Genomic DNA, 16,481 nt, shown 5'->3' on the forward strand with positions numbered 1-16,481 from the left:
TGTCACTCTCAAGCAGAAGCTTGTCCCTAACATCTCCTGGGAGTGAGACTAGTATTTTTACACCATAATGGATTTCTATTTTATTTTTCCTGTTTTGGTAACACACCACTTATTTCAATAGCGTAGATGTGGTCAGTGGGTTCTGAATAGGTGTAGTTGTTAAATGTGCAGACTGTAATTCAATTCACTTATTTTTGTTGTCTGACAGGCATCAAGTATAAGCTCGTTATCGAGGCTGTCTTTTTGGTTTATGGAGAAAGACAGGTATATGCAAAAGGCAGCTCTTACCATTAGGGTGGTTAGACGCTGTATGAGGCTCCAGAAATGCTGGGGAGCTTATCCACAGACACAATAAAAATCTCATCAGTACAGAGCCCTGCACAGCCTGAGCCTGTTGGGACAGCTCTGACTGGGAGATTGAACTGGGTGACATTGAAAGATTTCCTTCCAACCCTCCCCCCGCTTCAGTTATTCTGTGATTGCAAAAGGAGACTTTATTAATTACTTTTCTCTACTGGGGTTTAAAACAAAAATAAATAAACAGTCTTTCTAAATTTGTTCCGAACTTCAATATTTTGTGTTAAGTTCCAGCTCTCCTTTTGCTGCTGAGGACCTTGATGTGGTGGTATTAAACCACCAGAAATGTGGTGGTGTGTGTTTTTTTTCCTTCTTACATTGCACTACTGCACACACATGAGTGCACACACACCCCACCCACCCCCCAAAAAAAGGGGAGGAGTTGCTATATAGCTGTATAAAGGGAATGCTATATTCCTTCATTTCACTGGTATACTATCCAAATGTCCTCCCTGCCCTATTACTGTTTTATATCATTAATCCTAGTGTGTCCCTTTAACTGGGATAGTAGATTTTCTTATTTCTGTTTCTTTTTTGCTCTTTATGGAAGAGTCAGCTTGTGTCCCTTCCTCTGCATCTGACTCTGTGCTCATTTTTTCCTTCCTTTTCCCATTGTCAGTATTTGTCCTGTCCTGCCACCTTCCTGCTCCTCTTCCCTTTTCTGGCTGGAGACAAATCAACATGTCCATGTGTACTAGAAGGCTGGACATAAATGGAGTATTATCTTGGTGAAGGGGATATTGCTGCCTACAGTCAGTTCTGTAGACAAAGAGGTAATCAGCTCCAGTTCATGGCTCTACTGATACATGTTGGAGTTCTGCATTTGCAGTATATGTCTTCCTAATTTTTAGTTAATAGCTTTCAGTTTATTGAGCAATATACCAGGGAGACTTTGCCATTTGAGGTGCAGAGAACTTTCCAAGTATGTTAGGTTTGTCATAGAATTGTGTTTAAGAAAAGAGATTTAGAAATGAACCTGTTAGGATTCCTTTATGAACCAGTACACTCTTAATTTTGTGCTGGAAATTGGCTGCATGGCATTGCAACTCCTGTTACTGATAACACAGGCTTAAATTAGCCAGTGACTGGAAACTAAACTGATGAAAGTCATTTCATTCTTAGCATCCTGGTAGTGGAAGGCATAGGTGTAGGACTAAAATGTTAGTGATCTGTTTTGGTTAGTAGTGTGAGTTATGATTTAGTTCTAAATGTCTTTTTACTGGGGAAAAAAAAAGTAATGGTGTGAAATAGAGTGGGTGTTAAAAGATAATATACTAATGAATCTTTGACACAACAGAAACGTAGTTAGGTGTCATTTGTCTACATATAGTTGTTTGCTTTGTATAATATAGAAATTTGAGTATTGTAAAAGGGAGATTACCTGAAGGTGATGTGTAAGTTTTTCAGCTAGTATCTCAGTCATGTCTCAATCAAAACCTAGCACTTGTTTCGGTAACTGTAAACAGTTGAAGCAGGTAGTGATGTTTGCTTTCAGGCATACCTTTTGCTTCCTGTATCTGACAGCAGTAGTACAGTGGTACATTATAGTACAATAATGTATGCCTATTGCATTGCTTTGTAGCTAGTAATACAGAAATTGTATTTTAGGGTGAACAAAATGAAGTGGTAGTGATGGGCAAAATGTCAGAAGGTTGTTTCATATCTAAATATGTTTATATAGTGGTACCTCTTAAATACATACTAGGCATTTTGGAGAAGTGTAGTGCCCTTGTGTGTATGACATAGCCATGATGTAGAGTACCATTCAAAAGCTCCACAAAGCTACAGCAGGTTGCAGTATCAGGTGAGAGCTTCTAAACTGCTTTCTGCTATGAGAAATGTTGATCTAGTTCAGTTTAAATTTAGTTTGCTATAACTTTGCAGCTGCTATGGTTACAGCATTGTAATACTGCAATCTTCAACCCAGTGTCAGGTCTGTTTGGCTGACACAGACCAAGCTGTTTGCGGTAATCTAAAGCTTGTTCTCATGGCTGAAATAATCACTCCTGGTTTTGCAAATTTCAGAGCAGTTCAGAAATAATAATTTTTAAAAAATTACAGTGGCATTTGTGTTCTTAAAATGATGGTATTTTTTCTTTCTATTAATTTATGTTCTTCACTAGATGTCACTAGTAGATTTGGGAAAGAAACTTTTAGAAGCTGCACGAGCAGGTCAAGATGATGAAGTTCGCATTTTGATGGCAAATGGAGCACCTTTTACCACAGACTGGGTAATGAAAACTTTTGCAGTGTTCAGTAAAACCTCTTACTTTTCTCACCTGGAGAAGAAAATAAGATTATTACAATTAAGCATTTATATTGCAAGCTGTGGGATTTTCTTTGAATTCTGCAGCCACATCACCAGTTCAAAACTAAAATTGGCTCTTTTTTCATATGATGAAAACATTTTAGTAACAGTATGAGCTCATTCTGGTGCCCTTTAAGATGAGCTTTGGAATGGTTAATGGGAAAAAGTGACAATCATCCTCCTAGTTACTGTGTTTATGCATTTAGTATATAAGAGGTTTGAATTCAGTCCCAACCACCTGATATGTGCAGCTGGGTGTTCCCTGTTAGATGGGCTCTGACTTATCTTTTGGAGGTGCCTTTTTTTTTTTCTTTTAATAACTAGTTTGGGGAGGTCAGGTACATAAAATTCTGGGGTATTTACAAGCCCTTAAGAGTCTTAATCTACTTAGTGACCTAACTTTCAAGTTAACTCTGAGCAGGAGATGAATTCCAGATGAACCTTCCAATATTCATGTAGCATGTTGACCAACACTAAAAGTGGGCTTAGGCCCCTTGAAACATTGCACCTCAAAAAGACAGAAAAGACCAGCACAGACATCAAAGCTGCTTTCAGTGACCTGTTTTTAGTGAGTCGGGACTACTAAAAACAAAAATTTAAACTTTATGCTCTGTAAAAGCCCCACAGTTTCTTTCCTTGAGATTGCAATGGAAAATAGTCTTGAAATGGTGGCCTGACACCTGAGTTTGATAGCACCAGAAGCATAAAGACTTCATACTGATATCTGTTAATGTTCTATTTTTCCATTACATTATAGTTGGGAACATCTCCACTTCATCTAGCAGCACAGTATGGACATTACTCAACGACAGAAGTGTTGCTGCGAGCAGGTGTAAGTCGGGATGCCAGAACCAAAGTGGACAGAACTCCATTGCATATGGCAGCTTCAGAAGGCCACGCCAGCATAGTAGAAGTCTTACTTAAGGTAAAAGCTGCTGAAACAAGCTCTGAGGTGGGGATATTACAGCAGGTTAGGATAAAATATTTGCAAGTTCCTTTTAGTCATGAAACAAACATTGAAACTGTATGAATATGCTGAAGGCTTTGTTTTTTGTTTTCTTTTTAAATGATCTTGTTTGTAGCACGGTGCTGATGTCAATGCGAAGGACATGCTCAAAATGACTGCACTTCACTGGGCTACTGAACATAACCACCAAGAAGTTGTAGAACTCTTAATAAAGTACGGAGCAGATGTTCATGCTCAGAGTAAATTTTGCAAAACGGCATTAGATATTGCAGTAGACAATGGAAACGAAGACCTTGCAGAAATATTACAGGTAACTTTTGATTCATGATGTTAAGGGGACTTCCAGCCAAGTAGTTATTTACACATGAGATAAACTGAGCTTTTAATACAGCAGCTGTGAGACTGTATGTTGATTGATAATGCTAAACTCCACTCTAGTTCATGACATGGAAATAAGATCAATGTTAGTAAACATTAGTTGGCCAAAGAGCATTTTCACCACCTATGAAGTAAAGGATAAGTGTCCTTTATTTTCTGAAATTTTGAGTGCTGTGTCCTGCAGAACTAGGTGGAGTCTTCACAAGCAAAGTGTAAAAGTTAATTTTGTGCTCTGCTGATATGTTTTGACTATACCCCAGCATTCACTTACCCATATTATGTGGACATAAATTTCCTAACAACTGAAGATCAGGAGAGGAGAGAAGAGATGGTAATTTTTCCCGAATTAAGAAAAATAGGATTGAATTGTTGAAGTAATTTGGATTGGGATTACAATAAATGCTTCCATGGAAATCTCTGATCGCTGTTCAATAGTGTTCTTAAAGGCAAACTAAGTGCTAAGCATTATTGAGAGAAAACCATGAAAGCAAACAAAAAATACAATTATGTTGCTGTGTAAACCTATTGTTCCCCTTTAACTTGAATTGTATGAACTTCTGATGTGTTCCTCTAGCCACCTCTTTATTGCAGAAAGGATATAGTAAATAAAAGTTCATAATAACTCAAAGACAGAGAGAAAGAAGAATGGCATCTACAATTCATGGCAACTACTAAGCTGCCAGAACTAATTTTCATGGCATGTTGCTGCCATAGCAGCCTTGGTTCTTCAGGCCTCTATTTTAGATGCATGAGCTTGTGCTCCTACAGAAGGGCCTTGTCTTTATATGGTCCTCTTTGCTTACAGTAAATGGTAAGAAGTGTTGGTGTCGTTCTCTTTCACTTCAACAGACTTTTTGTCTTTACATTTCAACAACAAGAAAAAGTTTCTCTCGTACTTTCAGAGAGTACGGGGTGCGACACAATGTGCATGTATTGCATAACAAGGGGAGATCCTCCTTGTTTGAGTGGAGTGTGCAGTAAGCCTACTTAATGCAAGATAAGTGACTTCTTTATACCTCTGATTAAAATGTCATTACCTTTGTCTCCTAGATAGCGATGCAGAACCAAATCAATACGAATCCAGAGAGTCCGGACACTGTGACAATACACGCAGCAACACCGCAGTTCATCATTGGACCTGGAGGGGTGGTGAACCTAACAGGTCTGGTATCTTCTGCAAATACATCAAATGGAACAGGTATTTAGATTGCCTATAGGGTAGCTACTGGGATTTTATACTTTATTGATTTTTCACCATTTAGTGAAAAGACTTGAGGAAAAACAGTGGTAAGAATAGTTACCATATTCCTCTTCAGTGTTTTGTGTGTGTTGTAAATATCTAGGCATTTGAAACAACAGTTTTCAGAGATTATTTATCAGAAGTTGTATTTACTCATCAAACTTGCATTTGGAATAGCACTTTGGTTTAGCTGAATGTTGCTGAGAACAGACTGTATTCAGTGCAATAAAAATAGAAAAAGGGACTTCAATGGTTTTAAATTGATTTATTTTTTTTCTTTTTTGTAATCCTACTAGATGAAACAGGAGTGTCTGCTGTACAGTTTGGAAATTCATCAACATCAGTATTAGCCACGTTGGCAGCATTAGCTGAAGCATCAGCTCCTTTGTCTAATTCTTCAGAAACACCAGGTTGGAAAGCTAAGTCGTTTAACCTTACTTAATAAACTAAATGTACATAGCTGGCACTTTTTCACATAACCATTTATACAGGAATGAGATGACAGTCTTCCTTTCTTCAGCATGAACAGAATTTTTCCTTGACTTTCACCTGGAAGGTTGCCAGGTTCATATATACAATTATTTCTAAATAAGATTTCTGACCACAACTGATATTTCTGGCTCTTCTGTGAGTGGCATTCATCCTCTTGAAAGCAAACATAATTGAGGAGATTGAATTTATATTTTTGTCTACATACAGTCTAGCTGCATTTGGTGGGAGAATGTTTTCTTTGAATGCTTCTTCCTGTGAAACATGGGGAAATGGCACATAAGGTTGTTTGCATATACTTTGTTAGCAGTTTTCTTAGCCTTTCACCCAAAAGGCACAAGAATATTTGGTGATCTTAATGTGCAGTTTTCCCATAAGAATGTCTGTGGATCTTTTTTTTCAACATTGAGGCATTCTGCTTATGGAGATAGCTCTTCTTCATATAAACTAGCTGCTTTTTAGACACAATCTCAGTTTTTCTCTCAAGGTTTGCAGAAGTCCTAATACTGCTACTTTCCAGAAGTAAAAGTTCAAAATTGAGTTTGAAACTGAAAGATTTTGCCACAACAACTAGTATTGACATGACTTGGAATTTTCTGTGGCAGTGATCTTTCTTACTGCTGAGCCTGTGCTTGCAAGTCAAGTCAAGTTCAATACAAGACCACTTATTCATGTAGGACTTACTGTTTGGGTTTACTGAATAAACACTCTGAATATTTAAGCAGTGCTATAGAACAGTAACCTCTGAACATAAAGATCTTCAGAAGGCAATGACTGCAGTCATTATTTGAACTACAGAGTCATTTTTCTGTGTGTGTTATGTTGTAATTAATGTAAAAGATGAAAGCTTCTGGGTTTGTATCTACTTTCTCTTATCTTGAGCATCACAACACAGTCTATAGGGTTTTAATTTTGTCTGTGTAGATAGAAAGCACTATAATATCTGTTATTTAAATCAAAGGCTTTGCTTTTACCCTCACAAATTGAGAATAAAGTACAGAGTTAGTGTGCTTGAAATTCTTTGATTGTGCTACTAGTGATCTTGCTCTTTGTCTCAGTATCTGGTTGCTTTAAAAAATAAGGGTGGTAGTGCGAGATCCCAGTTACAGTGTATAGTGCAAGCTGTGGCATGTGTTGTAGTTCTGAATGTAGTCTTATTTTACCTGGATATATAGAGGTAATAAGTAACTATGAGAGTTCACTGCTGTGTACTTATCAATTCATGAGTTTGATTATTTTTTTCCCTATGACTTGATATTTTCACATAAAAATGAAAACACAAAATTAGATACATGCAATGTTTATTTTACTTCTTGGTGTCATCTTCAAAAGTGTAAAAATGTCAACCCTCTGCAGAACTTTCCTTTTAGTTCTGTTTTATACTTTGTAGAATAAACAGAATTGTGGATATGTTTGAAGTACTCTTGTAGTACAAACTTAAGATTCTCTAAACATCATTCAATCTGTTACTGTCTTCAAGACCATTGTGGTAAGCACAGAAATTGGGTACGGGTCCTCAGATACACCTCGCAAGGCACTGGTTGAGAAGTAGTTTCAAGCTACTATTTCAAGTTCAGGTTTTACTTTATATTTATTCCAACTTTGTCCAGCTTATATACAATTTGAAAAGTTATTTGTCGTCTTAAAAGCGACTCCTGTTCTTGCTCCCATGTTAACACTGAACCCAAAGCATCAATTTTGAATGGAGTGTATCTATTAGGAAGCATGTTAAATAGAAAAATGATTATATTGAGTAAGGTAAGCACTGAGAGTTGTGTGTATGTTTCAAAATGCTAGTGCTTTTTGTTGGCCTGGTGAAAGTTTTCTGTTAACAATATAATATGTAGTTAATTGGGGGATGGGGAGGATCAAATTTTCAAGAGAGGAAGAATTTTTTTTATCCAAAATATGTTTGAAATCGTAAAGCTTAACTTGCAAATAGACTTAATTTCTTTACTAATTTCTTGATAGTTGTGGCCACAGAAGAGGTTGTGACTGCAGAATCTGTGGATGGTGCTATACAGCAAGTTGTCAGTTCTGGAGGTCAGCAAGTTATTACTATAGTTACAGATGGCATTCAGCTTGGTAATCTGCATTCAATTCCAACCAGTGGAATAGGGCAACCGATCATTGTGACCATGCCAGATGGACAGCAAGGTGAGTGCAAACTTTAATAGTTCCTCAAGTGTGAGCTGTACTAGTTACAGTAATAATAATAATACATTTTTAGGTGGAATAGCGTGGACAATTTTGTATAATTAATTTAAATACATCTTTAAATTCTTATTCTGCAAATGGGTCAGACATACGAACTATCACAGATCACATGTCAGATTAGTCTCTTTGTTAGGGGAAAGAAAAAAAGAATTGCTAAAATGTATGAAGGAGAAATGAGACAGTTAAGGGAGAAGTGCTATCTAGTTGCCTTCAGTAACAAGCTTGGAAGAATCAAGCTTATGAAAACTAGATGCAGTAAAACACAAGCCACTTTCTATTGCTTATCCTGTTGTCTTGCTGAAAATAAGGGGAGGTGAAGCTTGGATTTTATCTGGTCTGTGAGGCAAACTGTGAGTCCCAGTCTGAGCATGCTTGATGTTTTAGAGGAGTAATGGCAGGATGAGTGAAGCCAGGATGACATAAATTGTCTTGTTGGGCCATACGTATGTTGTGGAAGCTGCTGCTGCTGCCATAAGAGCTGTTTTGTGACATGGGTGTGTTTTGGGTGGCCTCTTGAAAAAAGATGTGCTGCTGCTACTATTTAGACAGAAATAATTTCTTCTCTGGTTTCTCCATGAGAACAGACAAGCTTCACAGTGTGAAGCTCAAAGAGTTTTACACTGGAGATAACTGATTTGGTTCACAGTCTGACTGAACAAGTACAACTAATTATCAGAAAGCATGGATGTGTGTAGGTAGTAATAGAAGTGACAGAATATTTATTTGCCGGATGGTTGCATGAGTAAATTACAGAGGGAATTTCTATAGATCCGTAATATTTTTCTGCCAAGGTTAATAACTATTGGATTTTCAGATTACCTAAGATGTTCTAATTAATCAAAATCAAAAGTCAGTTTTGTATTTAGTATTTTCTTAAGGAACATTATAAAAGAGATGATCTGCTATATAAGTTACAGAATTGAGAGACTGGTAATCTACTGCAGTTCACTTCCATGTCTGTTTACTCTGTGAGAAGGCAATCATAATCCAGAGTGACAGCTAACTGTTGTACACCTCAGCATCAAAGAATTGTAAAATCCTTTAGTAAAATAGAAACAGCTAAAATTTTTAGTACATTTTCCTTGTACTGACTTAGTGTTTTCATAGGGAAAAGTCTTCACATTTTATTGCTGTCAATGAAACTGCTTAATTATATGAATTATATAAACTGCAAATATTTGAAGTAAATGTATTTACATGAGCAAATATATTTTCAGTGTTAACAGTTCCAGCAACAGACATCGCTGAAGAAACTGTGATAAGCGAAGAACCGCCAGTGAAGAGACAGTGCATTGAGATTGTTGAAAACCGTGTGGAGTCTGCAGAAATAGAAGTAAGGAGTATATTACATGATATGTGTTAACCAGAGTGTTTGACTCTGAGTATCCGGTTGTGTTTTTTTGTGGTGTTGTAGAGTTTAATTTTTGTGCTGCTACAGAATGCAGTGTGTGAAACAAAGTTGTTTGGTCTTCCTTACTACTGAAATTCATGTTTTACTAAGTTGTTGGAAAAAAATATAGGAGGGCTGTTTGCCTCACATAGAAGTGCACATAGAAGTGAGGCTTGTTTAAGTATATGGTAACTTAATTTTTTTGTTTTACCTTTAAGCTCACTAGCTAGTTTTTAACAATCGGTACCAATATATTATCGAGTAGCTTGGCTCTTTCTGCTAGCAGTGAATGAGTGTACTGTACCCTCATCTTTCTGTTATGACCACGAGCTTGTCCTGATTGTGAGATCATATTTTTAGCAATGTTTCCTTTCCATTCATGAGACCTAGATAACTGTTAATGGAAATGTGAAACAGTAAGATTCTGTATTTGTCCATTTTATTGGTTCCATTTTTTTCTATTTTTTTAAATCCTGGAGCAGTTACTATTTACTATTTGCACCCGCCTGTGTTTTTGTTGTGTTTTTTTTTTTTTAAATTATAGTGTGGAAAACCTAACAACATTTGAGAGAACTTTTTTTTTATATATGACTGCTAGATGTAGCTGTTCAGTTGAAAGTTGTAACACTTATAATAACCACAATGGGTCAGCCATCTCATTTCTTTTGTTACTTCTGTGCTAACCAGTTTTGGCCAGAAGTTTATGAAGTTTGCTGTCTGCCTTGACTAGGCTGTACATTCTCGTTTTGTCAACTCCATGATATTTCATTTATCAAAGGTTGTATTCTCCAACTTCTGTTCATATTATTGAATTGTAACTAATTGCATACTTTTTATTGTATAGTATGTGCTATATGTTATCTATGTCTAATCACAATAATTGCCACCTTTCATCACTTACTTTCCCTGTCCCTAAGTTGTCCGTAAAATACTTTTGGCCTTTGCAGCTTTGTGGTCATTACAGATTACCCTGACAGTTGAAGTTTTCTTGCTGCATTTTTAAAAATGTATGACTGTTACAATAAAAGCATTTCTTTTGTTTACACTTTTAAACATCTGCCTGAATTATTCTTGAAGGAAATTACATTTCCTTAAGTATTTTAATCATTCTGCTAGGTGAAGGAAAAGGAAATAATTAAATTGTGCAAGGAATAAACTGACATGTTCCCGATTACAGATAGTAGGTATAACAGTATAAATACTTCTTTTAAAGGGATTTGCAATTTAATTTTTAAACACATTTCTTTAATATAAAAATAAGTTGGTTTGAATTAGTTACTTCCTGTTACTTTAAAGTACAAGCTTTGACTGACTTGTCCCTGCCTATACAGCTGGAAAAGCACATGTAGACCTCTGCCCGGAGGCCAGTTGACCTAAGGAGCCTTATTGTAGTTCACAGAGGTGAAAGTGCTACCTCACTTTAGAAACAGGGACATTAAAGTAGTGCACATAAAGTTTGCTTCTTTGCCTCACTGGTGATTCATTCCTTTATTTCATAATAAAATGTTGATGCAAGGCTGAGTGCTTTTTTCAGCTGTGTATCCCCCTGTTCACCTGAGGTGACAAATGTTCCTGTGAAAGTCTTGTAAACACTAAAGCTGTAGTGTTCTGTTTTGATATTGTCTTTTGGGTCTGTTAATTTCAAATATTTCAGGTCATTTTAGAGAGTGATAACGGTTTTCCAATACAGTTTGATTTTTAAATATAGGATGGCAGCAAAAAACCCCACAACCCTGTCACACAGTTCCTCTGTCATTCATGCATAATTCATTAACATTACACTGATTTTTCACTTTCATTGTTGAATTTCACTTTTCCCTATGTTGTGTGTTTGAGAGATGACATGCGTTAGAAGCAGGACAATGTTTCACTACACTAAAAAAATATCCTAGTTGTAAATTACTTACATCACTGAATTCATATCCTTGTTTTTCATGTTGTTAAATGGAATTTGGCTTAGTTATTTTGAGTGTCCCTGTTGTCAATATATGGACTGTTAAGAAAAGTTACATGTAATGCAGAAAACTTCCTGTTAAAATGGAAGATTTCTTAAGAGTGCTCAGGATTTTCTAATTTAACCTCTGGGTAGGTTTTTACACTGATACAAAAGGACTTCATATAATTGGTACACTTTCAGTTGTGTTCTGAAGAATGCCCTAAGAACACTTCCTGGATTTTAGTCAATTAATAGGCCAGGTATAGGCCCCCCTATTCTAGGTGTCAAAGCTGAGGAACCGATTTTCACTGTTCTGCCCGCTGTAGGTCTGCAGTGTACTTCAGAAGCATGTGTGTTTTTCCACTGCCTACTTACATGGTATACTGGGCCTCAGCCCTGTAACTCGTTCTTTATGTTAGGACTCTGACTGTCCAACAACTGTGCCTATTAGTTCCTGGACTAATCTACATGCTTTGTATTGCTAGTCTGTCTACTAGATACTGGGTTTACCTCCTTGTCTGTGCCATTGAGACCTGGGTTTTTTCCTTTTTTCCCAGTCCCTTCATCAGTGTGCTCTCTATGGGTACATGGTGCGCTCTCTATCTTTTCCGTGGGAAATATGCATGAGATGTGATCAGAGAACTGCTCCACCCCCAAGTGTTTGCAGTCTGCATGCACTTTGTAGTGGTAGTGCCTTGCTTTTTGTTATGCACTGCAGAACCACTGGCCAGTAAGCTACTGGTGGTTCTTACTCTTCTGCAGCTCAGTAGATAGGGCAGCTTTGCTTCTTGCCTGCAGTAGATCTCTGACAGGTTTTATGTGACAAATTCATGAGATATACCAAGCTGGGCATTATCTATCCTTGAGCTCAGTGCCCTCAAGAGGGAAGGGTTGCTTTTCACATGTAGCAGGCTCAACTGTTTTGACTGCTACCATGAGAACTGTCTTGAAGCTCTTTTCACCAACTTTCTAATTGGGGCTGTTCTGTGTAAGCTGTTGGCTCCCCTTAAATTACATAAATAACTTAGAGAAATAGCAGTATATTTTGGTTGGCCTGATGCTGGAATGTCATCAATACGTTTTGGATCCTTCGAGGTGTTGGCACTACTGTTCCTTTGTCATTCATCAGTCTAGTTGCCGCGTGGGTTGGCCACTTACGAAGTTGCTTAAAAAGCAGAATCCAAATTTTTGGAGTTGGAAGCTGAACCTCCTTTTCAAATAAGTAAGGCAGGTCAGTTTTGCTCTCATTTTATCAGCATATGAAGTGAAGCAAACCCTATCTAGTTGCCTTCAGCTCTAAAGATCTGTGTAAAATCAGGTTGCACTTACTGGAGTCAGCTGTGTTCTGTATTACAGCTGTTTTTTATAACCTGGTATTAACATCTCTCCTTCACCTGTTATTTTTGCTGTACAGATGCTGTTGTTAGCAATGATCTGATCACCTGTGTCATTATAATTCCCCACAGCATGTGACTGCTAAATGTGACATTGACAAGTACTGAGAGCAGTAGGAAGTACAAGTGAGGCAGAGGGTTTTGTATTTTCAAGCTCTGACCATGAAATATGAGCGCATCAGAGAGGTGAAGAATAGAGATGCTGTTGTGGGGGGATGAAACTTCTAATAACTGTTGAAGTCAACTGTTGAAGTTATTAAATGGGAATGTGGTACTGAACTGCTTGGTGGGAACCAGGTTAAAAGGCAACTTATTTTCTCTGGGCTTCAGCTTTTGAGTTTTATTATTCTGAGAGATGACTTGCTTCTCTTGCTTCTCTCACACCCTCCCTCCTGTGGCTACTTAACAACTACAGTGGAAAGAATGATTTGAAACCAAATGCTACCTTATTCATGAAAGTATGATGCACTTTAATGAAATGGTATTTGGTTGAAGATCAAAACAAAACTATTTTCCAAGTAAATTGCTCTTTCAATTGGGGTCAGTGCAGCATCAAACAAAATGACAGTACTTACGTCACTGGAAATAGGTATGCATTCTCCTTAGATCCTAAGGTAGCTTCATACGTTGTGGCATTTCCTGTGTTATTTTACTTGGAAACCATTTTATAGTCATCCCCAAATTTGTCTGCAGGACGAAGCCTTAAGCTACTTTTGAATTGAAAAGCTTATTTAGCTAAATGCCTGTTGTTTCATAAAAATGTGGTGTCTTTGGGGGTGCAATTATACCTCTGGATTGCACAGTATCAATCACTTCTGATAACTTCGTTTAGAAACCAGTTATGTGTATATTTTGGGTTGCTGGGCAGATGTCATTTTCCACTACAAACTGCTGTTAGGTAACAGTTTTTCATTGTACTGCCTGATAGGAAAGACAACAGAAAGGGACGATCCTGCTAGATTGGATTGCAGTTTTTAAAAAGTAACATTGGAAAAGGATTATTGGAGAAATACTAATATGTTAGCATTTGGTCAACATGCTTCTGCATTTTTATTTCACACTTTTTCCGTGAAGACTTGCGTGATATCTTTGCAGGTAGAGAATCTTGGGTTGATTATGTTTACACTTAAAGCCTTACGGTGGGGTGGGGAGTTTTCTGGTTTGATAAGTTCATGTCTGAGTTATACAGCAGCATTTATATAGATGTGCCTAGGCAAGAACTGATACCTTAACACTTGAGCTGCATGTAAAGAAAAAGTATTTGCCGTTTTAACTTGTATTTGATACATATTTGATAAAATATCACTGGTTTTGTTTCTAATAGGAAAGAGAAACTCTTCAGAAACAGCTGGATGAGGCAAACAGAGAAGCACAAAAATACCGTCAGCAGCTTCTAAAGAAAGAACAAGAAGCAGAGGCCTATCGGCAGAAGCTAGAGGCAATGAACCGCCTCCAGACTAATAAAGAAGCTGTTTAATAAAAAATGAACGTACTGCAAAGCCTGTTACTTTCCAAACCCTGCAGTACAATTTTGAACTGTACGCTATATAGGTACACCCACGGGATTACATGATAGAGAAGATGCTACAAGTTGATAACTGGACTTAAGCCGTGAGCTCTGATGAATTTCTTGTAACATAAATACTCTGAATTTAGAAATTGTGAAAAATATTTAAAATGAAATACTGTAAATAGTTGGTTTTTTTTACAGTTTCAAAATGAGTTGATAAATCTTTTTGAAGGTATCCAGAAACTCGAGAAGCCAATGTTTTTGTGAAATTTTTGATTTTAGTATGAATCTAACTTCTGAAAAACAGAACAGTTTTAAGGGTGATGATGTTGATTTAAGCTGACAACTTGAAAATTAATTACGTGACAAAATTAATTAACAGTTATTTCTACATGGTAACAACTTAATCTTCTCTGAACAAGACATTTCCAGGTGGAAATCTTTGTACAGCTTTAAGTAGTTGTCTCAGATTCTCTGAAAACCATTTTGGGTTTTTTTTGTTTTGGTTTTTTTTAATTTTAGGCGGTGAAATTTTTATATTTAATTTCAGATATATCCAAGTAGATTTACATGTATATGAAGCTAATATTTTTTAAACTTTTCAGTTTGTACATATGCTGCATGTTTTTATAATTTCTATACATACATCTTGCATAGGTATTTTTCAGCAAAGATGAGAAAAATTATGAGAAAAATGTTTAGCCTATAGGTCATTTGAAGTAAGCTAGCAGCTGGTTTTATTGTGGATGGTATATTTCTTGGAAGAATGTAATTTATAAATAAAAAGAACAAAAAAAATCAGAATTTACATATTGGAGGCAATTTAAAATTTGGTAGTGGAGGCATTAAAACTTCACTTTGTCTTACAAACATTTTAAAGTTCAGTCATAAATAGTAAAGAATGCCTCCACTGGAACGCAAATAGTAGTTCTTTTAGAATATTCCTATCGATCTCTTTCCCCAGTAGCCCTGAAATTATTTCAGTGACACATTTTTTCTAAACAGACTTTTGCATTTTTAATTATGCAATTGGACAATTACTTTTTTTATGTTGTAGTGATGCTGCTCTTACCGAGCATCATTGTTCTTCACTGTGATACTGTGTTTTTGTGTGTCTGTGCAGTGATCTATTACGCTTAGGATTTATATAGCACGTTACATCTTCAGAGCATTGTAAAATCTTTTAAAGAACCCTTACTGTACTGCCTGAGGCAGGTAAGTGAGCGTTATTGTCTCAATTTTATAACTGGTATAAGTGCAACACAGGGAGTGTTAAATGACTGGCCCAAGACCACGTTAATCTGTGGTAGACCTGGGAACGGATCTCAGGAGTTCCTGGCTTCTAGTCCTGTGCTTAGACTGAGCTGCCTTAAGATTGTTCAGTGCTGTGTTAACATTAAATTTTAAACTACTGTGCAGGTTCCTTTTTTGTAAGATAAAACTCCTTGTGCTTTGCTTTGTTGTTCCCACGTTTCACTGCTTTTATGGAATTGTTTGTATAAACTTAAGCAAAAAGTCTAGTTTACCTATACTGTACACAGAAGAATTACCCTTAAAACTGTACTCTGGCCTACTTTTTCTATTTTACAATTAAATATCTTTTCCACATATATACATAGTGTAGAATCAATTCCATTTCAGTTGTTTTGTGTGTGCATGTTAGCAGGTCAAAACTGTGCTGTCTTAGGCATTGGGAAAATACAGAAAAACAGTTTTAAACTTAGAATGGAGTTCAGATGTAGGAGGGAGGAGTGGGGAAAGAATTGCATTATCCAATGCAAAGTGAAATCTTCCTTCTTCAAACTCTGACTTGAGTTCATAGAATTTGGCAGTTAGGAAAAAATCCCAAATATCCTGGTGGTGGTATAATTTAGCCAGATTTGATCCCAATTGGCACATCTGACCCAAAAATAATCAAAAGATAATAAAAACATTGAAAATCTGTGGTGGTGGGTTTTAAAAGAATTATTTTCAAGGATATAATCATGCTTACCTGGTACTAGGACTTGAAGCAAGCTTTGTGCAGTGACTAAATGGAAGTTGCTGTATTTTAGGAGGTTGTGATTCTTTTGTTGGTGGTTCTTTTCTTCTTTTTTCCTCCCCACCTCCCCCTTCCCACTAACTACTCATCATGTCACAAACTAATGCAGGAACCAGTTAGCTGGGTTAAATGTGCTGGTTAGGCATTGCTCCAATCGAATTATTCTGTGACCAAAATAACATCTATGTTCTTGCATCCCACAAACTTAACTAACAGAGTTTAATCTCTGTGAACTCTTAATAACGATAAGAATT

At 36.7% G+C, this 16,481-nt stretch overlaps 1 protein-coding gene across 3 annotated transcripts; it reads left to right on the plus strand.

The window, feature by feature from the left end:
* Nucleotides 1-2,480: 2,480 nt before the first annotated feature.
* Nucleotides 2,481-14,153, plus strand: GABPB1 (GA binding protein transcription factor subunit beta 1; the record flags this gene model as incomplete). Of its 3 annotated transcripts, none has more annotated exons than XM_084268210.1 (8): nucleotides 2,481-2,588; nucleotides 3,423-3,590; nucleotides 3,748-3,942; nucleotides 5,061-5,208; nucleotides 5,547-5,660; nucleotides 7,711-7,896; nucleotides 9,174-9,289; nucleotides 14,001-14,153. In XM_084268210.1, 8 exons carry the CDS (start codon nucleotides 2,481-2,483, stop codon nucleotides 14,151-14,153), a joined length of 1,188 nt encoding a protein of 395 aa, XP_084124336.1. The 3 variants fall into 3 exon arrangements, with proteins under 3 accessions (XP_084124336.1, XP_084124338.1, XP_084124337.1); XM_084268212.1 differs by having other exon boundaries at nucleotides 5,061-5,172; nucleotides 9,174-9,312; nucleotides 14,006-14,153; XM_084268211.1 differs by having other exon boundaries at nucleotides 5,061-5,172.
* Nucleotides 14,154-16,481: the final 2,328 nt, after the last annotated feature.

The sequence above is a fragment of the Gallinula chloropus genome, assembly GCF_964237585.1.
Source record: "Gallinula chloropus genome assembly, chromosome: 9".
NCBI classification, from domain to species: Eukaryota; Metazoa; Chordata; class Aves; order Gruiformes; family Rallidae; genus Gallinula; species Gallinula chloropus.